The following is a 22,996-nucleotide window of genomic DNA, read 5'->3' as shown; positions in this document are numbered from 1 at the left end:
TTACCTGGGGTAAGAATCAACCCCAAAACACATTAAAAAATTAATCCCCTCCTAGGAGGATCCTATTGCTGTGTTGACTTGACTAGCAGAAATTAGCTCGACTGAAGATACTCTTTCAGTACAGGCATACTAGAGCATACTTTGTTCACCAGAAACAGATTCTGCTTCCACCTCCACCCACCCTGAGGCTGCCGTTAGTATATACTGCTAACTTAATTGTGAGAAATACTACACACACAAAGGCAGCTAACATTTTTTGTAAGCTTTTGCTTGGCTTAGCTGTCCTAGTACTCTCAACAGTGAAATACTAGAAGACAATGCTGAAACACCAATTTTATACTTAACCAAGTAACTGACCAGATTGCCCAAATAGTCACATCAAATGATCTCTATTCGACAGTGGCTCAACTTTAGCATAGAAACACGTATAACTGGTAGGTTAACAACTAACGCTTCCCTGGAATATAAAAATAATAGTTTGTTACAAACACTGTATTTCCTATATACAGGCACAATCAGCTAGGCACTAGCTCAGACTGAGAGCAGTTTCCATCTTCACATTACGCAAGGAAGATTATCTTACCTTTAAGTAAGAGGGTACAGCTACTCATTACTGATGGAAGAAGGGCTCCATGCTCCAAGTTCCTCAAGTCCTCCATTATCATAGCTTGTGTAGACAGGTCTCAAGAAGGGATGCTATGGAATTCAGTAGTTAAAGACACAGCTAATTATTTATTAAAATCTTCCTTAGTTAGCTGACACATAGGTAATTTTGTGTCGTGTTCTAACAATTCAACTTTACACGCTGCTTTCACTATGTATGGCACAGCAGCCACAAAACCAGCAACAGATTAAACTGCCAAAAACTTAAGACTGACTGAAAATTTTAATGACTTCTAAATTTATACAGATACGTATTTTCCAGTACTGTTGAATTCTTTCACATGTGTATAATCTTTCAGTTTCTTAGATTTCCACAAATATTGACCAAAATTTCTCAAGTCGCTCAGTGTGGTGGTGCACTGAACTCTTGAAAAGCGGAATGCTATTAACCATGGCTACAGAACATGCTCATCACGGTAAAAGCCTTCAGCTGGAGCTAGCTTCCTTTTTCCCAAGTGCTTGTCCATTCTACAAGCAGGAATATCAGCTAGTTTACTTCCTCCAAGCATGGTCAGGACAAATAAACGTCATGTTCACTCGTCAGGAAAAGTAGTGACTACTGCAGGGTAAAGTTATGGTTTCAGCAGGTAAAAAACTTGTTATTTACATGTTGAGAAAGTTGCCTTTGTTTCCATAGGAATATATTATACAAATAAATGTTCAGGAGAAGTTACACAGTAGTAGCTTATGCCAAACCAAAAATATACATTTGATGTGTACAAATTTTTAAAGATTACAGGCATTGCAAATGTAGATAATTACATTAAAATATTTTCAATGACATAGCTATGGTTTAAATTAAGAAATGGAATGTTATCAACAAGATTTAGCTGTTCAGTAGTGTTAATATTTGTACATACTTAATCCAAGTGTGCAGTATTTTTGTTCAAGTTATCATGAAAAGGACCACACTCTAGTGACCCTAATATTATACATAGGCTCAGATGATCTAAAACAGCGACACAGCTTTCACTGACAAATTGGAAGACCTGGTCTTCCAATGATGCATATTTACTGCTTAACACAGCATGTTGCTTCTACTCCACAATGAAGTTAGAGCCCTTGCCCCTTTGTTCAAGGAAAAACAAGACGGCTACACAAAATAACAGTAGAGTAGCATGGCTTTACTGAAACTTTGGGGAAAGCTTGAGATCTACAAGTGTTTTGCACATTCTCTTCAATGAGCTTTTTTCCCTTTTTTTTCTTTTTGAAGTATAACTTACATTAAGTATCGGGGGAGACCACACAATACATTACACCAGATCTGTAGTAACTGAACACCTCCTTGAATTTCAGTTTGTATTAGCAGTATTACCCATCCAGTTTAGAGGCACAGGAAAGCTAGAGCACTAAAACACACTGTTTTGTAACCTGAACTTTTTTTTTTTTCCTTTTAAAAATGCAGATATAGAAATTCAGTCTTTAGGTACTTGTTCTTCCCACCCCAACAGCAGAGCAATCATCCCTCCCCCAGCTTGCTCAGAGAATGTTCTTTTCAGTAATTGTTCCAGTTAAGTTGAATCTTAAGTTTTCCACAACTAAAGAATTTTAAGGACCGTGTAGTAACAGATGTTGGTCTGTCTGGGGGGGGGGGGGGCAGAGAAATCAAGACTTTGGTCCTCCCAGTTCTCCACTAGATACTGGTTAAAAATTAGAGTTTGACACATAAAAAAATCTTTATAGTTGGTTTTCTATATAGCACACACTTACTAAGTCTGGCATGTTAAACAAGACATCTTACCTAACCTGATGATTTGTACTGTTTGTTGAGGTTAACTGTGCTTAGCATAAAGCAATAAAAACAAACAAAAAGGACAACACAAAACTAGGAAGACTGTAAACTAGACAGGGAAAACGTGCAATTTACCATGTATGAAATTTGTTTTGCAGCTGGCTAAGTACACCCTCTAAATAGCCACAGAATGAGTCAAAAAGCACATATCAGAAATGAAGTTTTTTTAAAATTATTTTCCTATATTCAAGTATTAGATAAATTGTATAAGACTGTTTCTGAGATAAACGTTAGGCCAGTGATGAATTTTAAAAACAAAACCAGTAGAAACATCATCCAGGAAAAAAAAAAAGCTCATTAAAATATAGACATGTCAAGCTATGAAGCTTAAATTAGTGCAGATAACTTTATATTAAATCCAGATACCCAGAAATATACACAATAAAATCACCCCAGTTTTCATAAAAGTTTAGAAGGTAGACAATAAAATTGCACTTAATTCTGAATTAATTCAGAGAGCAAGTCATTCCCATTCCTTGCTGATCAATTAATAAGAAAAAGGGAACCAACATTATAAAAGAGCAAATTGGCTTTGTACATTCTATTTCACTTTCCAACATTTGGTCATAAACAAGGGCCACACAGTTTCACTATCTGTCTTGACGATCAGAATCGGATATCCTTACATCTGATGCAGACAAATCTAGTACAGGATTTACAAATCCGGCATATTCTGAATTGCCATTGTCATCCATTTCAGCACTAACAAAGTCATTCTCCCACTCCAATCCATTAGAATCGTCAGAGGCTGAAGCTGGATTACTTCCCGTCTTCTTGCTATTACATTTCAGTGCCGCCCGCAGTATATCTTCTTCTGTTTTGGAGCGTTCTCTCATTGGAATCAATCTGTTTATGCCTGTGATTTAAGACATGTTTTTAAGGACAGACGTAATTTTGAGGGAAGTACCTTCACGTTTGTGTTAGAACATCAGAAGAAACAGCAAGAATCCTTTAGAGATCAAGACTCTCGTAATTCCACTCCTGAGCATCACCGTACTTTCTCTGGTGCTGCTGTTCACATGAAATACATACTTTGCAGTCAGTTTTGGCCCAGATGAACACAACAGACAGTGATGATGTTTTACAGAGTTCTAATGAAGACAACCTAGTGAAACAACTTACTAGCAGTGTTTATTTCTCCTATATATGCAGCCTGCTGCCCTACATTATGGGCACGTAAATAGCGGAAGATTTTTGGTACTGTGCTACTTCCAGAAAAGCTAAATGTCTGGACAATCCTGCAACATTCCTGTAACTTACTGACAAGCACGTGAAACATTTTAAACAGCAGCTAAAATTTAGCTAGATATTGGGTGCATTTGTTTAGGAAAGGTCTTTAGTTTATTTCAAAAAGGCGTCATTCATTTCACACAAAATAAGGCAAAATACGGGTCAGAAAACTGCACAACAGCAGAGATGCCATTTATTTTGTCAGTAATCAGACTTTCTCATGGTGTATCAAAACCCTCCCACGCCACTGGAAAGGCTAAAGGAGAGGATTTACAATACTCTTCTTATTCACTGGACTCCTTGTACATTCTTAAATAAACTCCCCTTCTAAACTTGGAGAACTAGCTAACTAGTTAATTATAATTAAAAAGTTACATATTACAAATGAAACACACAACTCTTGTAGGGGGGAGGCTTCACAGGAAAAAAATACTTAAAAGGTAAATTGTTCCCTTCCTCAGACTCAATTGATAGATTGTATGTTAATGGTTCATGGACCTTTCAAAACATCACGATTTTCAACAGAATTATTCCTTTGGTACCAACGGCTCACTTGAAGCTGCTGCCCATCTCAAGATACACTGCTGAAAACACCAATACAATATTAGTGCTACAAGGCCCTTGTCTATTACTTGAACGTGACACCAAAGAATGAAAATAGAATCACTGTATAAAAAAAAAAATCTGTTTAATCCAGGAAAGTTACTGTTTCCAGTTTCTCTTCACAACCTTTGTCTTTCTGTATAATGCTCTTTATAAAACTATAGCATTGCAGGGCACAAACTAGGCATCTGCTGTGCTCAGACTGCTCCAGTCCACAACCCCATTTCAGTACTACCATTACACAGCCATTATATACTACTATTAGTAGTACATAATCATGCCTAATTCAAGATCTAGGCATTATTCCCTGTTCAGAACCTCCTAATCCAGCAACTTTTCAGTCAAGCAATGTCATCTTTTGTTACTATTCTGAGTTGTTTTTTTAAAGGCTAATATCCTTTCAAAACACTGGTCCTTCTCTACTCTGTGTTCAGCCCCCATACAACTTTGTCTATTAACAATAAAAATGTGTGACTAGACCATAAATTAATATCCCAGTTCACCAAACACACACACACACTTACTTTTTTGGATCTGTCCAGTCTCCACAGTAGATTTTGACAGCACACACAGTAACTAAACTTCTTATCCCCAGCAAGCAGTCAACCCCTTCAGGGAGATGGCTGTAATAAACTTAAGATCTACCAAGAACATGCTAAAAACTACTCAAAGTCCTTGCAATATTGACTAGTGCTTCTTTCAAGTAACCACATTCCTTCCTTTGCAGCCATGAAAACAAGTCACTTTCTCAAGCATACGCAATCCTCCATGGGTTATCACACCATCTCTTCTTCCTAGTAACCTCAAATCTTGAGCAGAAGAGATGCGCTACCATCACGACTAGCTCTCAAAAATAATTACTCTGTAGAGCACAGGCTAGTAGGAATCCGAAATGGAGCAATGCAGTAATGTTGTTCTGGTTTTAGGCAGTTTTTGGCACTTCTCAGCACTTACTATTCAGTTACCTCTAAACTAGATAAATACTTACAGTGTGACAGTGATAAGAGAACAATGAAGAGCAAACATCAGATTGTTAATTCTATATACAGAATTAAATTTCCCAACAGTGAGGATAATACAAGACCATATGTAACAAGACCCTCAACCTGTCAAACAAACAAGATACTTTTGCATGCAGGTATGCCTGGTAAAGACTGAACCTTGCTCTCATCTGGTTTTCAATAGTTACTTAGAAAGTAACTTAAGCTAACACCTAAGAGTGGAAGAACAATTCAATCTGTAAAAAAAAAGCAAAGAATGCAATTGTTGCATTTCTTAAGCATGGCGTAGAATAGAGTTCCCAGAAGGCTGTTCTGCACTGGTGCTAATTGCTCTAAACATAAAATCCAGTGTACTTCAACATACGTGACCCTGCCCTAGCTTCAGTTCCTCTAGAACACTAATAGCTCTTGCACACCCTAGCTAAAAAAAGATGCTGGGTATTTCTGGGTAAACCTGTCAAAGTTAAGTATTTCACAACAAGTTTCTGAATTAAACATTTTAGTGCTCTTGACAGTGCTGAACTTTTAAAGTGCACACAGATTGTCAAAAGCCAGCCTACTAAAGAAAAAAAAAATATTTGCTATGTATTGGCTAAAAGAAATTCTGGGTTATTTTTATGAGCTTTTCAAGAGTCAAGGTCTCAGATTTTTTCATTTCTTTTGAAACTAAGACAAGAGCTTTTGCTGATTTACTAAAGAGAACAGAAAAGATCTACAACAAACAGCAGCAGCAACCAGAATAGCTGGGATACTCATCTGGAACAGACCTAAGTTTCCCGTAGAAGTTACAATAAAAGTAATTAGGGTTTAAAGAAACAATACTTCCCAAAATACTTTACTCCTGACCAGCTTCCACATTTAAAACAAAGAACAAGCTGTTCCTTCTGCTACTGGCTCACAAGAGGGCAGCATTTCTTTACGATTAGTTGTGAGTTTACAAGTCAGTTCCTCAAAATGCAGGAAAAGACAGTTTACTGAAGGATCCAAGGAAATTAATTCAATTATTAGATAACCACATTTATCAAAATATGCAATTTTCTAGGTAAAAGTAATTTACAATTTAAGCATTACATATTTAACAGAAATTGCATCAGAATTAAGTTTTAATACACCTTCCCTTTTGCAAACTACAAATTGACATAATTAGAACAGTCAGCCTTTTAAACTTGTAAATTAAGAATGAAACTGAATGGTAACATAAATACCTTCTTCATCTTCCCACTCTAAATCTAATGAAGTGCTGTCATCATTTCCACTCATAGATTTTGTTTTGGTCATTAAGTCACAACTGCTTTCTGTGTTGGGCGTCAGCACTGTAGCATCAGATGAAAGTCCTACATATAAAAATTTTTTTTTTTTTAATTTTTAAACATACTTGAATTTAAGGTTCAATATGAAAAACTAAACTTTCAAAAGTTTTTTTGTGCTTTGTGGCCTTCAAGCCTCAGGAACATTTGGAAAAGCACCCCATCCATCACTTCAAAGAGCATACAGCAGCTTTTTAATAGTCAACATCACTAAGATATTACAAGAGGACATTTAGCAATACTGCCTAATGAAAACTATAGGGCAATTTAATAAGCTGTGAGCTGGACTTATGTGAAGACTTAAAAGAAAAAACAACAAACACAAACCAAACACCAAACCTCCCCCTCAAAAACCACCAAGTTACAGGCAGTGTTTCCCAAGAATTACCATCAGCCCTCCAGCTTCTCAGTGACTATCACATACTGTCACAAATTCCCTAGGGATATATGTTTAAAATTATTTTTCTCTAAACTGTTAGTATCCTCTCTTGCACTTCATTAGAAAAAAATTAAACATTAGTATGACTAATTATTTTGCTGAGACTATTTCAAAAAACTATATACATGCATTCACATCTTTGATACACAGTGTGGTTTTACAAGAAAAGTTCACAGCATTGACATTGCCTGCACAAAGATGGCTGGAAAACGTAAGTAAAATAAAATCCATGCACAGGACTTATTTGCTTACAGAACTTGCTTTTGACAACTGGAAAAACACAGCATATGCAACTTGTGCTACAGCCATTCAAACAGTTGAAGCATCAGGTATTAGAGAGAAAAAGAAGTTTCTATGAGATTTTTTAATACAAATATACATATACACATTCTATATATGTAAGTATGTATATATATAAAAATAAATAAATAATGTTCACCTAGAAAAAAAGCACCCTGTGCTCCTCAGACTCACTTAACCTTTAAAGACATGCATAAGAAAAGAAAGACTTACTACTACTTCGGAAAGCTTCATAATGGAATTTTGTATTTCTTAAGAAAGAATCAAAATCTTCCTCTGCCACAGAGCTGTAAGAACAATGCATGTTTTTTTAGCATTATAAACCCCTAGGGATGCCATAAAAGATACATTAATCCACATGCCCCCCAGTTTTATGCTACAAAGCACATAAATCGTAAACTTAAAGCTTTTATGAAATTATCTACAAAATGCCTTTGCATTCCTACTCACCTCCTCTCCCAGTCTGAGCTGCTCAATTTTTAGTAATATTTTCAGTTAAGAGATTAATGAACTTCTGTAACAAAACAACTCTTCCCTTCATACTTTTTCACTTTATAAAATGCCTCCTTCATTTCAATTCCTTTTTTAACTAAGAATTCAAATCCTGCTACTGCAGTCCTTCATTTCTAAAATATGGCTAGTTCCTACTCATACCATAAAACCTCAGTTTTCACAGCTCCTTTTCTATCTGTACTTCCCTAACTGAAAATTCTTCCTATTCCACTTCTCCTCCATTCAAAAATAGGTGTTTGATTTTAGACCCTTCTCTAAACTCAAATACCATTCCATAGGATTTTTTTGTGTGTGTGTGTGTGTGTGAGGTGTTTCTTCCCCCCAAACACTGAACACAGAACATGGGATTGAAGAGAATTAAATTAATAATATTAATAAACAGGCAGACTATATAAACATTCAATTCCACATTTGATTAGTGTGTATTTTACTGGGCATTTCAAACAGGGTTCCGAATAATAAAAATATTTTTATATTAGTTGAGATTTTATATATAGAAATCTTTTTAATACAAAACCACTAGATTGTGTATGTGTATATACTTTAGTAGCTGACAGTATGTTCAGTTTTGTATGCATCAGTCTAATAACCACAGTGAAAACCAGAATGAATGCAATCTAGCCTCTCATTTCGCAGATTAACAGTAACCAGCTCGCATTCAGTAACTATTTGGTGTGGAAAAAACTGCAACAAATGATAACAGCTCTAATTTAGAAATACTGCCAATGTTACATTTGGAGAATGTGGAATTTTTTTGGGGGGGTGTGTGGGGGAATGAGGAATAGGAGTAAAAACAGTCAGTCTTCGATAATCACTAATAAAATTGTGTCTTACCTCTGATGTTCTCCATTATTAGCAGCATGCGCTCTCTGTGTTATCCTTTGCTGTCTACGTTGCTATGGAAAGAAGCAAACTGTTGAAAAAGCTGAATGCAATCACTCAGAGCAATACACTCAGTACACCAGCATTCCCTTAACTGAGACATTAGAAAGAGTGTTGTCCTGATTATGACAAAGACTAAGATAAAAATGAACCAGTTCATTTTAGTATCTAGCTACTGTATTTTCTGAAAAGTCTATTCTCAGTCTTAACAGATCTGTCCCTGCAAAAGAAAAGCAGGGGGAAATAAGCCAGAGTTTTTTACTGTCAACTTTAACTTCATCTAAGAATCTCTCTTTGCTGGTGAGAAAAATGCATCAGATAAGCTAGTATTTTTTAATCCCAAGATGATGATGGCTCCGTTTCTTGGCACATTTTCCATCTCTGATATTTATATAAGTATCAGAATAAGCAGATTGCAATCAATAAGGAAATGGGAAGCGTAGAAGTAAAAGAAATACCACGTAACAGTGGTTGTAGGCAAGAAGACTTAAGTATGCAGGGAGAAAGAGACAGAAATTTGGTACCAATATAGTTAACAAGTCTTTAAAATTCAATTACTGACACATGCAACAATTTTCTTTTAAGATTCATATACCCACATAATAACCAATTTCAATTATCTACCTATTTTGCCAGGTCACATACAAATATTTAACACTGTAGGTTCCAGGATACACATTTTAAAATTCTCTTCTCTTACAAACCCTGACATTTAGTAGGGCAACATTAGCAAGCCAAATTAGTTTTAAAGGGATGCCATACTTCCCATGGAAAAGCCATTTTTTCTCGTTTAGAAGACTTCTGCCCACAAACAGCAAAGAGGTGAGCTGTGTATTCAAAAAAGGCTTTAGTTTATTTAGAAAGGCTAAATGCTTGATCTGTATCTATAAAAAAAAGCACACCCTTAGAAATCCTTATAATCTTTGTGGGGTTTGGGGGGAGTTGTTTGTAAAGAAGGTAAGTGGTACTAATTTTAAGGGAGGAGGAAATTAAAATCTCTATAACGCATTCTATCTTAGGTCCCGACTAAAAGAGGTGCAGATTAAAAATACTGAAGGACAAGAAAAATAGCATTTCTTGCACAGAACTTCTAAAAAAAACAGTTAACGCCATAAAACAATACTTCTGCTGACTCCATATAGACCAGAAGTGTTAAAAAAAAAGCTACAGGCAAAAACCATCAGAAAGTATTAACCCTCCCATAACAAACGACAAGAGAATAGAAAGAAGAATGTGAAATGAGACCTATACTTCACAACAAGTGTTAGATGAACACTCACTCATTACTATCAGGCTGGAAATAACAATTTTCAATTCACTCTTCTGAACATAGACAATACATTAGGGTTAAACATCTCCCCTATACTTATTGTAGATTTCAGACTTTTTCAATTTGTCTAAAACCTAACTTCTGAAAATTTGTTTCTAATCAAACACAACACACATCACATGCCTAGTGGACTATTTCCTTGAACACGTTACAACTGCAGCCACACACATTACAGATGAACAGATAGCACAAAGTGAAAATGTTCTTTTTAACATACACACTTTGGCAACCTGAAATTTGTCGATGTTGTGAAAACACATGCTTTAATAGCTTATTAAGATGGCAAAAATATTAAATGCACGGATATGTAACTCTTCAAACTGCAAGATGCAAACCATGAGTAACAAACGTTATCGGGATACAGAACAGCATCAGTTTTCAAAAAAGCAGGAAAACATAATGTGGCTTTTGTTTTGCTCAACCAAGCTCCAAAAGAATGGACACCAGACATCTGAAAGTAGGCACAGAGTTATTAAAAAAAGACTGCTGTTAAGTCATTACTAGACTTTGGCTACTACACATACAAATCACAAAGTGATAGAACAACTCAGGTTGGAAGGGACCTCAAAAGGTCATCTAGTCCAACCTCCTGCTCAAAGCCGGGTCAACAAATTCAGATGACTTGGAAATACATATCTTCATGTTAACACAAACCACAGACATAAGGAACAATTAAGTGCACAAATATATTAAGTACATTGTACAAATCTACATAATGCCATAAAGTGTGCTTAATTTCGGGGGGGTGGGTACTAGAAACCCATCACAGATCACTTTCTATTAAAGATCGGTAACTACTATATAATGTAAGAAGTCTGTCAAGCTAATTATAGATGAAAATTATACATCTCATTCAAAATCTATACTTGGTGACATAAGCAGTTTCAAACAATTCTGACGATTTTCAGCTGCTCCAGTCAGCTGTAGTTTAAAATTGTGTATTTCTTTCTCTGCTAGAATTTACAAGCCAAAGCAATTTCCTCATTACGTTTCCTGAGATGTAAAGGATATTAGGAAAGTCTGCATACATAGAAACAGAACAGAAGCTCTGATATATATTGGGGTCTTTTTCCCCTCACCTCCAAGAGCTTTTTCTGCTTTGCTGCCCTGGCTGCTTCACGTTGTGCAGCATATAAAGCCTCCTCTTCTATTCTTAACTTCTCCTCTTGTAAGGCTAACTGTATATGAACAAAACAGTAATGGTTAACAAAAGCAGAACCTATCTATCTTCCTATGAATAAAGCCGTAAGTTCAATAAAACAAAAGAAGAGCTACTAGAAAATAAAAGTAAAATAAAATAGACTATAGCTAAAACATTTTTCCTCATTAACTGAATCTAACAGCTTCCCCCCCCACCAAACACCCCAATAAATGTAGGTAATTAAACATTACCCTATTGAATAAACATCATTACTAGCGAATCCCTTTAAATGCATGTTGCATTTTATTATGAACTGCACAGTGAAAGACTTAAATCTTTTCAGTTGCATATTTCATTGGTACTTTATTGAAAATCATTCTCAATTTCTACATTGTATTCCACATAGTATTCCATTAACTGCTGACACGCACTAAAAATGACAAATTATGGGCTTTTTTTCTTAAGAAAAGCTCTGGAAAAAACTGCGCACAAGTAAAGCTGAATCAAGTATACTCCCCATTTTGTCTTTGACAAAAAATTCCAATTTATCAGATCTCAAGTTTGAAAGCCAGCCTATTCACTCAATTTTTTACTATGAGGCTATTTAAAAAGAAGCAATCTCAGATACAAACTTAAGTTGCGCAGCAATCTCTTTGTGTATCTTGCAGACTGAAAAATACCGATGAACTCCAACTGTTTCGTTCAAGCAAATGGAATCTCCTTGCGTTCGTAATTGAGATCTAAACTACTTTAACAGAAAAGCTATCCAATCGTGACTGCTTACCTCTGACTGAAGTTTCAAATCAACAGCTCTCTGCTTTTCAGCAATGGAGTCATAATGTCTGTCTTTCAAGTCAGCAATTTCTTCCTCAGTCAGAGGTCTAAAAGTATGGGGGAAACACAAAAACACTCCATCTATTATTTACGCATGACAACCTTAAGTTGCACAAACATATCCATACAGTCTTTCTTGACTGGCTCTTTAATGCAAATTCAACAAGGGGTGCTTTTGGCCAGCTCCTCCCAAGAACAGAGTTCCAAAGTTCCAGTTTACTCAAGACAACACTGTCTCTCCTTACTCTTACAAAGCATTTTTTGTCTCTTTCTATAAAGTATATTTTCAAAACATTATTTGCTAACAGAACTACTTGCAATAGAACAGTTGATATCATTGCAGTGTAAATCTCACTTTCTTTTACTTCTTTTTAATCCCCTAATTGTAAATTGTTCCCCTTTCATCTGTCATCTACTTTATGTCTACTTATATGTATCTAACAAGCAAGACTGCAAAAGCATTATTATAATGTTTGCTATATCACTTCTTTTGAACCATTCACAGGGAACATCATTTTGGGAACTGTCAAACTTACATAATGCAAAATGTCTAGAATTAGACAAGCAACACGTACACTTTGGTGCCTTCGTATGTTTCCTATAGAGCAGGCCTCCAGGTTTCTACTGCTTACATAAATGCTAACACGTTCACAAAAAATTCACTGGTGTTGTAGCACTAACACCCTGTGTAACTTTAAATACAGACTCTGGAAACAAGAATAAAAACAGTATGTTGCAAAGAGTCTTAAGTGTCATATATAGTTTTTGCATGGTGCATTATCATCTAAACTGTTTTGATGTGGTTAAGCATGAAGGTTAGTTTGACATCTACTCTTCCCATGTACGTGATGACTAATAAGACAGAGAGGGTTTTGACAGGAACTCTGAAAAGTTTAAGTCACAGTGAGAGAACAGAGCTAAGAAGAGGTCCTGAATTTCGAAGTCTTACCTGTGACTGCTTCCTGGGCTATCCCCCTGTTAAATTTAAAAAAAACCAAAAACAAAAACAACAAAAAAACGAGTCAGTGTTTGAGAATCTCAGCAGTCAAGTCAATCTTAAGATGGGGGGAAAAAACCAATATGAAATAATAGTTTCTCCCATATATTGGTTTTACAATTGGGGGTGGGAGCAGGGAGGGACGGGGAAATCGCTTGTTTTAACTTGGAATTTCAAAAAAATCTTGTTACGCAGTCAACTGTGGCTGAGTCACTAAAACAAATAAGTACTTCAAACCAAAAATAAATATTCCAGCAGTGTATTTCAGGAATCAAACTATTAGTTCTCATATTTTTTAAATACAGGGCAGCGTACTGAAAACGTGGGGGGTGTCCTCCCCTTATCAACCTGTATTAAATCTGTAAGACTAAAGTTTTAAGGCCAACTTCTATTTTTCTGAAGTACTATTCAGCCAGTTTACCCATAATTGTAATGGCAGAGGACTCCCAAAACTTTCCTTAGCGAAGCAACCCAGGTCCATTAATGTTTTCAAACAGAGAGCATTTGTTGTATCCTATGTAAGAGTTACACCAGGAGCAAGTTCTCCTTCAAGTCTTCCCCCCCCACACACATTTTCCACCACCCATCTTTTTCTTCTTTCCTTTTTGCCTTCCTAATGTCCATAGTGCTGTCTTCCTGAAATGATTACTTCCCATACTCTCCCCAAGTAGTTTTCTCTTCTCTTAGGTCTTCATCTCTCCCAAAGTGTTAAATACTCATTCTTAGACCAAGCAAAACTTAAAATTAAAAAAAACCCTGTGATTTAAGTCTGTAACATAGTGGGAGGAAGATACTGGTCTTGCAACCATTTTTAAGGGTTGTACTAGCAGGTTTCACATTATAATCCAGGTACTTACCTCATCACTTTCCACTAGGTTCTCAAACTGCAAAGAAAAAGTAGTAAACAATCTTTATAATTCAATATAACAAGTCACTAAACACATACAGCAAATACAATTTTCATATTTAATCTGTCTTGTAAAAGCACTACTGCAACAACACCACTGGGACTGTAATACCATTAATGAAGGCCCCTACTTTTAGAGACAGTATTACTTTTATAGTAGGATCTATCTTCTTACCAAAGTTTTTCTTAAACATTACATTGCCCTAAAAGCAGAAGAGTCAAAAGTAAAAAACTAATGTATTTCACTACAACTTACGTGACGGCCCTAATAAAAATGAAATCTTACTAGCTTCTGAGATTGCTAATAGTTCTGCATATCTGAAGCATTATAATACAAGCAGTGGAAGCAATGGTATGGCTCTGACATACACCAAAGCACCCACTTAATTTAAAACTATAGAAGATATAAGGGTTATAGTGCCTGTAACCTCTACCTCACACAGCAATCATGATGCTTAAGGAGTTTTTGAAGATGTATTTAACTTACAGAAAACATGGAGTTACTTTCTACACAGAATTCTAAAAAAAGCAAGCAACAACCACCCCCCCTCCCAGCTCTGCACATAAGAAACTAAAGGTCAATAAAGGCAATGTAAAGCTTAATGATAGGAAGCCAAAAGCAATGCAAACTGGGTAAGAATACATGGAGCATTCTAAGCGGCACAAACTCATCCAGCAGAAGTTCAACTATCACAAAAAACCCAAAGGAAATGGAAATTCTCTGTACTATTTTCACTGAATACACACCTTCCATGTAGCAAATACATCAAACATGGAGGTCAGTACCTACAGCAAGACTTCTTATCGACTAATTGCTGTAAGCAGAATATGAATAACAATCTGGGAGGAGGACAGAACCTTATTTCCCCTACCATATATTTCTGCTGTGGAGATACCACACAACTGGAAGTTGTGCACTAAAAAAAAAAAAAGGTAAAAAAAAATATATCACCCCTACCATATACATCTGCCCCCTTTCTTGAAAGCCAAAGCAGTGATTACAGTTATTAAAGTTATTCTCAGTAACAGGGGCAATCTGAACAGTCTAGGACATTTAGACCATAAGGAACACTCAAAAAAAGTAAACCAGGTTATTCTGAGAATCTTAACTTACACAAATTAACCTTACACTACCCTTGGCAAAAAGGGTATTTGGTGGACAAGAATGTACTGCTGTAGTGAGCAAGGTGGACTACACACATCACTAACTATAAAGTAACCTCATCAGATTCTAGCTTTTTGTGAAGTCAGACTCATGACTAGATGTCCTGTACTTATACCAACAGAAAAATCACTCCCAACACAGCAGTGATGAAAGATGCAATAGGCAGACTTCAGAATTCTCTAGTGCTGAGTATCAGAACATAACAGATACTTCTCTTCTTCCCAAATAATAGATTAAAGCTAGGTGACATATTAATGTTCCGAGGTACTGTAAGAACCACTATCTTGCCACCCAGTGCAGCATTCATTTAGTCTGAAATAACCCAGAGTATGTCAGTGCAGATAAACTGCAAAAATTGTTAAAGGCATTGCAGGATTTCAGCTTTTCCACTTTTTCTTTTTTGAAATCACTAGAAATGGAAGCACTCACCTCTATAGTGAAGTGTTCTCCTGTTGAACATGTTCTAAAATACTTTGATCTGGAAAAGTAAGTCTACAATTACACTACAGAATAGTCTTCAATTCACAACAGAAGGAAAACAAGCCCGACAACTTTAAATAGTTTTTGAAATATGTTAAGTATGTATAAAATAAGCATAAAATCTTCATGTATTAAACACATTTACTTGTTAACCTGTGCTCTGCATCGCTGCCACAGCGGAAAGAGGTGAAACTGTGTAAACATCTTATACAGAACTGGAGAAACAACAAACACCCTGAAGTGAGAAGAAATCACTTACCAGGATGCTGGACTTGACTTTTACAGACATTTAGAGTGTTCTGCAATACCTTTAATACATTTTTTTTGAAAGACATTATTTCAAGCAATTCCTGAAAACAGCGTTGCTCATCACGGCACTTAACTCTTTACTAGCATAGTATCTTGTACAACATCAATACATTTGTTCTTGACACTAGGCACTGCTAGAAGGTTGAACCTCAGAGAAAAACATCTACGAAGAGGTCACGACAATACTTTTCAACTACAAAAACAGTATTTCCAGTCTGTAATTTTATACAGGATATCAGTCTCTCCTGTGAGATTGTTCATCTTAACACTGTCCTCTATAAAAAAAAAAACCCACAGTATTAAGTTACCTGAATACCTTTTTACCCAGTGGAAGAGGTTTGGCTATCACCCAAAAGAATAATCAAATGTATACTGGTGTTTCAGTACAACATCCATTTCATTGAACTATTTTAAAAACCAGAGTTTTCAGTTGCAAGTGCTGGCTGATATCAGGAGTATAGCCAGCACGTCAGGCATCTCTATGCTTGTACAGAAGATCATTCTGTACTTGCAATGAACACAGACTTCTACTATGCTAAAAGCAACACACCAGCCAAAGCCTGAAATATTTTTCTATGGAAGTCAGTTATGATACGTCTCCCATGGCAACTTGTTGCACAACCTTTCCTTCTGTACAGCAGCGTACCTTGCAGTGCACAGCTGCCACTACAGAACGGTTTCCAGTTGACTCATTGCTATGAAACCAGGGATGAAAGACCACTTTAATTCATGCACTACATTGCAAGTATAACTGGGACATGTGGCACAAACACTTAAAAGTAATTTCATAGTAACATTTTGGTGTGCAGGAGCCAATACTATTAAGAATCTAATTCAATAAAACTGTTACAGGAAATTGTTTCAGGGCTATATGTTGTTAACAAAAGCATAATTTCAGTTATAGCATCACGTGCTAACTAAGTCACGCTCAACTTTACAAACACGCGAGCTGCAGTCAGATTAGTTGCAAGAATTGAACAGTGAGTGAGCTTACAGAAAACTAAGACAATGCAGTGCAAGCCTACTAAATGTAATTACAAATAGCCCAATAGCAACAATATTTCAAGGAAGATCTACGCTTTCTCCCATCTGCTGGACAGGGACTCAGTAACAGTAGACCTAGTTCAGTGCCAAAGTTTGAGCCCCTAATTACCAGAGCAACTATGGAAGACTGAGGTAATTAGCAACAGAAATGGAAGACTCATCAACTTCACCCCCATACACAACAACTTCAATTGAAATAAAATAGTAACCTATTAAAATGCTTACAGCTGTTATTATCCTCTTTTAAGCCCTAGTGTTTCATTATCTTCTAAAACAGGCTTGAGAAACTTCTAGGTTTGACAGGTACTAGAGAAAACAGTTCAGCTAATAGGCCACAAGACTTTCTAAAAACTGCCAGATCCATCTTCAAAGATCTAAAGCTGTCAAAGACTAACTTTTCAGCACTCCATACATATATATGCTTTATTCTCCTTTTATGCAAAGTCATGTCATCATCTTTAACTTTATAAAAACCCAATCAACTTATACAGACTATGTGTGAGAAAGAAGTCACTAAAAATGAACTTTTAATCTATTAAAACCAGGGCATGAATTAAAATTACTTTTCCGACACCAGTGACAAAAAGCATTGTTTCAGTTTTGCTACATGATAACCCCTCCCAAACTAACCAAGCAAATAACCCAGAGACAAATTAAATTCATTTTTTCTTTTTTTGTTTGTTTGTGGTTTATTCAGGTTTTTTTCTTCTTTTAAACACTCCTCTAGGAGTCCAGAGGAATTCTTATGGTTGAATTTAGCGACAAATTAGCTATGACCTACTTTCTAGTTATTCCTGCAGCTTGTAGTACTTTGAGCAAAACTATTTCAGCTGAAGTATAAGGACACTTCATTAAAAAAATAATAAAAAATTACCACTGGAAGTTTGTGTTTTTACAGAAAGTCAAAAACTTATACAACACTAAAGGAGGTTTTGCTGCTTCATTTCTCCCTTTAGCCAATAAGCCCCTAACTTCAGCAACTGTCTGCTAAAAAAACAAGTTGGAGACTATGAGATGGTGTGGCAAGAAGCTAACAAACTATACTTCCCAAATCCAACATCCACCAAAACCAAGTACTAGAACAGATGACAGGCAAACACCACTTAATATACAAAAGGATAACAAATTTTTTGCAAACATACAAGAACAGAAGAATACAAGGGGGAAAAAGCCAACCAAACAAAAAAAGAGAGGTAATAGTCACTTTAGACCAGACAGAAAGACAACCATGTGTTTAGAATTTGCTGTTATAGCCAAGACTATCTTGTGCCTTTTTGGATTCTGGCACCTATCCAGTGCTCTTAACTGACTTATAAGCAGTCGGGGGGTGGGGGGTGGAATAGAAGACCAAAGAGACCCCACAACCAAAGGAAATTCAGAGGGTAAGTACATGTTACTGGAGACTAATTTTCACTCCCCCACCGACTGCTAAAAAAATGGGTATTATCCTATGAGTGAAGACTCAGCAAAAAACACATGCTAAGCAAAGACCTTTCAAGTATTACCCATTTTTCTCAGGATACAGCACAAGAAATGGATATTTAAGTGCCAGCTGTCAAGGCATTTCAGATGTTCTCATACCCTCTGCTAGAGAGTCTTAAGAATACAAGCAGATGTCATACACACACACTGTCCTGGACTTTCCCCCATTTCTCTGAAAAATATTCCTAAAAGGTCTTTGGTTGGGACAAGCAGACTTGCCTGCTAGAGCTGATGTGAAATAAAAGGCTATGAGTTTGCAACATGTAAAATGCTCAGCGTATCCATCTAGGATGATTTCAGTCCTAATACATCAGTCCAAAGCAAGATCTGTAAGTATCAAATATTGGTAATTATATGGAAGAAAACCAAGTTCTTGTATAGGTGGTGTATCATTCCCATTTGTACACTACTTTTCCATAGGCTGGTTGTTGCAGAACAAAATGCAGATTACACATTTACAAGATATACGAAAGTTTATTTGAACCATTCTGCTCCTGACCTTCTGTAATAGTCCCTCTTTATCCCAACAGTCTCTGCCTCTGACTGATCATATTCCAGAAAATATGGTGTTTCTCCACCTTCACACAAACATGGTAGCCTGCACAGATTTGGGCAACTGACATGAAAAACCCTTCTAAGCCACTTCTTCCAGAAAAACAACCCTGGAAGAGGGCTAAAGGAGTATGAACATCCCCGCAGCCGGTTCACCCAAGCCATCCCTGGAAGCGTGTTACCATCAACCCTCCAAACACACAACGCCGAGCAGCCTTTCAACGGCATTTCATCAGCTCGAGCTGTCAAGGCAGACGCTATACACACGTTTTCTTTCTCTCTCCCCTCTTCAACCTGCCCGCCCTACGGGGAGGGGGCGAAGGGACAGCCTGCAGACCGGTGTACCCACGCCCTGCCTGAGGTGCCAGTTGCCCACCTCACCCCCTGCCCCACCCCACCAGGCACCGCAATGGCCCCCCAGTCTCCTCATCCACCCCACCAGCCTCCTCACCCCCCGACCCACCTCACCGGGCACCCCAACGGCCCCCCGGCCTCCCCACCCCCCGACCCACCCCACCGGGCAGCGCCACGGCTCCCCGGCCTCCTCAGTCCCCCGCCCACCCCAAGGCAACCCTCGTCCCGCAGTCGAAGCCGCCGCCTCAAGGGCCGGCCGCCTCAGGGGCCGACCGCCTCGCCTCACCTCCCGCCGAGGAGTGGGAAGACGGAAGGCGGAGCCGGGCGGGCTTCAGCACCTCCCCGCCCCGGGGAGGGGAAAGGGGTAGCCGCGCTGCCTGCTTACCCTCCGCCTCGCTGGAGCCGGCCGGCTTCCCTCCGGAAGAAGAGCCCGCAGCACCACTGCGCCCAGCAGTTCCCCATCGCATTCTGGGCAGCGGCGGCGAACGGCGGCTCCTCCTCCCTTCGGGCGGGTTCAAACCGCCCCTGCCATCAAGGGCGGCGGGGGAGAGAGGAGGGCGGAGAGGACGGGCAGCCGCTGGCCCCGAGGAACAAAGGGCCGGGCGCCGGGCGGCGGCTCCGCGCCCACAGCCTCATGGCCGCGGCCGCTGCGCAGAGGCGGACGCCGCATGCCCCGAGCGCTGGCCCCGCCCCCGGCGGCCGCCCCGCCCCCGCCCTGGCGCTGAGGGGGCGCCAAACCACGCCAAACCGCCCGGCGCGGCGAGAGGGTGGTGCTGCGTCGCGGCAAACATGGGCATTTCGAAGGCTCTTCACCTTAAGGGTCAGCGCCGAAGGTATTTATTTCCCCTCCAGGTGTTGTCTTATGGGAAGAAAGGGTGGGTGAGGGCTTGAGTTGCCTGCTGCGGGTGGGAGCTGGGGAGGAAAGGCCCGGCGCCAAACCAAAGCGATGGAGCTTTGTCATCGGGGAAAACAGGATGGGTGAAAAAAAATAAGCCGGTTTACTACAAAACTGCCTTGGAAAGAAGTCAGTGACATCTCATGATCAACTGTCTCATCACCACCGCATGCCACGGGTGTGATTTTTCTTTCTAAATGTACTTTATTCCCCTCCATTTTGTGGAATGAAGAGAAATAGGGTATAATGTGAAATCCTGCATCTTGGCATATGTTCATAACATCTTGTACTCTGTGTGTGAACAAAAGTTCCTGAAGTAAAAAAGCCAAACCCCACTGCTGTAATTTCAGCCCTAAAAGATCATTTGGGGCACCTGACCACTTCATCCCTGACTTGTCTGTCGTTGGATACTTCATTATCAAAAATATTAAATAACTAGCTGTTTGTCTTCCTGAAGTGCAACAACAAGAACTGTGATGGGTGATTCTAGCAGATACCATGATGTCTGAAAATTTCTGGCAAGCAAAATAAAAAACAAAAATCAGAACTGACACCACATTGACATTCTCAAGATGAATGTTTCAGAGAGCTACAGCAAGACAAGCATGATGCGGAAGGCACACAGCACAGCCACATATTTTTTAGTATGAAAAGCTAAACAATATATAAAAGAAATGCCATTGCCCCACATTCAAAGGATCCAGAATCCAGACTGACAAATTGTATCAGTTGCAGTCAGCTCAGAATACTGAAAATGTCTAACTTATACTGTAGGTACTTAGAAAATAAAACTATGCAGTATTTCATTGGTTTAGTATTTCATTGGCTGTGTTGACTGTAAGACTACCAATTTAATTCTCAGAAAAAGAAAGCTCTTCTAGCTATTGACTTTAAAACTCTTTTGCCCCTTTCACATTAACCTGGGAGATGTCCTTTCCTATGGTCATGGAAGATCAGAAGAGCTCATGGTAGCCTGCATTTAAAAGAAAAAAAAATATTCCAGGGTTCCAAAGGCCAGTATGAAGAAGCATCGCCAGCAGCCACACTTTTGAGGAAAGGAATGGAGTCAAGGTCCCCATTGGCTACAGGCATCACATTATGAGAGAAAAAACATGGTTTCTTTCACATTATCGAGTCTGAATTTGGTCAATGCTGTTGAGATACCAACAGACTGTCAGACATACCTGGAGCGGGGGTACTATATGATTTAACAAAATACCTCATTTATTCTTCACCACCTTCAGTCTCTGTGGCTTTAAATTACAGCACCACACTGACACAAATCATTGGAAATTAACAGTGACGTTATCTATATAAAAATAAAGATCACTCAAAATACAAACCTCAAAGCAACCTATAGCCAAAAGGAATTGTCATCTTTAAGTTAGTTGCTGATGGTAAAAGCCAGCATTACTCACACAGCAGTGGGGCGGCTAGAATCTCTGATTAATAGAGATCCCATTGAGATGGGGCACCGTCCGTAAACAAGAAAGGCTGGTTTCCCATATTGTTTGCTACAATTAAAATAAAATTCAAGAACCATCTGCACTGAGAGTGAGTTTTTGAAGCCTGTGTTTTGTGCCTTTTGTTTAAACAAGCCAAAATTGGTATCTTAAGCAATGGAAGAGTTAATTGGTTGCCAAGTTAGCTATCTATTAGCAGTGCTGAACAAATGCCAGGACCCAGAGAAGGCACTTGCTACAATAATGATGAGCAGCAGAAGCTGGGAGGAATATAATAAATTAATGACAACTGAGCTGCAATTTTTTTTCCTGGAAATGTAAGGTCAGCCTTGAAAGGTGCATTACAGTGATTGCATATAGGAAGTGGGAATAAGGATGAAGGAGAAATAAAAAAAAAAAATAGAAATGAATTACAGAAGGTGACACATTATCGACATGACTGAAGAGAAATAGGAGAAAGGTTTCAGAAAGCATTATTGGAATATTGATGCTTCATGATGCTATTTTCCAGGGAATTGGGCATTTTGGCAAGGTGTACACTGCTCCTCTCCCAAAGAGAAATGTTTCAGTAGCTAAACCTGACAGGTGTTCATAAATTTCTTCAGAGAAATTTCTTCTACAATACCCTAGACTATGAAATATAGGCCACAAAACTGAGAAGATAAATGTCTAGGAATTGACTGGTAAAAACAGAAGAGGAAAAGTGCATGATGGCCATGGGGTGTGACATTCTCGTAGCAACGTGGCAGGGCAGGAGTTACGCAGCTTTGCAGTCCTTGGAACAGACATAGCTGGTCTCCACTTCCTTTCCATTGCTTTAATCTCTTCTTTCCCGCACACACACCCCCTCCCCTCCCACCCCCCACCCACCCCAATCTGTAACATAGCACCTTTCAGGAATATCCACACAGAATGTCTTTGTTTCTGTAGTTGCAGTTTCTGATTGCTTTCTCCTGCACGCATCCTGCCATGCCACTGGTGTCCATGTCCAGAGCAAGACAAGTCAGTGTGAGAAAAAAGCTGTCAAGGGTTGCTCCATCAGTTGCTGTCACCAGTGTGCAGTGGAGAGAGCAAGGGTGTGTTGGATGAAGTCTCAATCAGTAAACCCACGTGCATGCTTCAACTTTGCTAGAAGCAGCCCCTGTTGAAGGAGATCGGTTACCTTCATGCTGTTAAGGTGTGAAGTTGCACATAACATCCAGAAACTGTTTTTAAAATAAAATGCACAGCAAGGGCACTGACAGACACCCATTTTAAAGCCTATTATTCCACCTTTATCATCGCCACATTCTTAGCAACATAAGCTGCCTCGT

The 22,996-nt window shown here is 38.5% G+C and overlaps 1 protein-coding gene across 2 annotated transcripts; it reads right to left on the bottom strand.

Moving 5' to 3' along the window:
* Window positions 1-867: 867 nt before the first annotated feature.
* AP1AR (adaptor related protein complex 1 associated regulatory protein) lies at window positions 868-22,533 on the bottom strand. Of its 2 annotated transcripts, XM_056355788.1 has the most exons (10): window positions 19,711-22,531; window positions 15,534-15,582; window positions 13,890-13,916; window positions 12,985-13,010; window positions 11,986-12,082; window positions 11,140-11,238; window positions 8,683-8,744; window positions 7,549-7,622; window positions 6,495-6,623; window positions 868-3,311 (listed from the first exon to the last, which is right to left on the bottom strand). In XM_056355788.1, exons 1-10 carry the CDS (start codon window positions 19,785-19,787, stop codon window positions 3,046-3,048), a joined length of 906 nt encoding a protein of 301 aa, XP_056211763.1. In that variant the 5' UTR covers window positions 19,788-22,531; the 3' UTR covers window positions 868-3,045. The 2 variants fall into 2 exon arrangements, with proteins under 2 accessions (XP_056211763.1, XP_056211773.1); XM_056355798.1 differs by lacking the exon at window positions 11,140-11,238 and having other exon boundaries at window positions 19,711-22,533.
* Between the last annotated feature and the right edge of the window lie 463 nt (window positions 22,534-22,996).

This window comes from Falco biarmicus, chromosome 1 (assembly GCF_023638135.1).
Source record: "Falco biarmicus isolate bFalBia1 chromosome 1, bFalBia1.pri, whole genome shotgun sequence".
NCBI lineage: Eukaryota > Metazoa > Chordata > Aves > Falconiformes > Falconidae > Falco > Falco biarmicus.
This window is presented reverse-complemented; position numbering and strand designations above follow the sequence as displayed.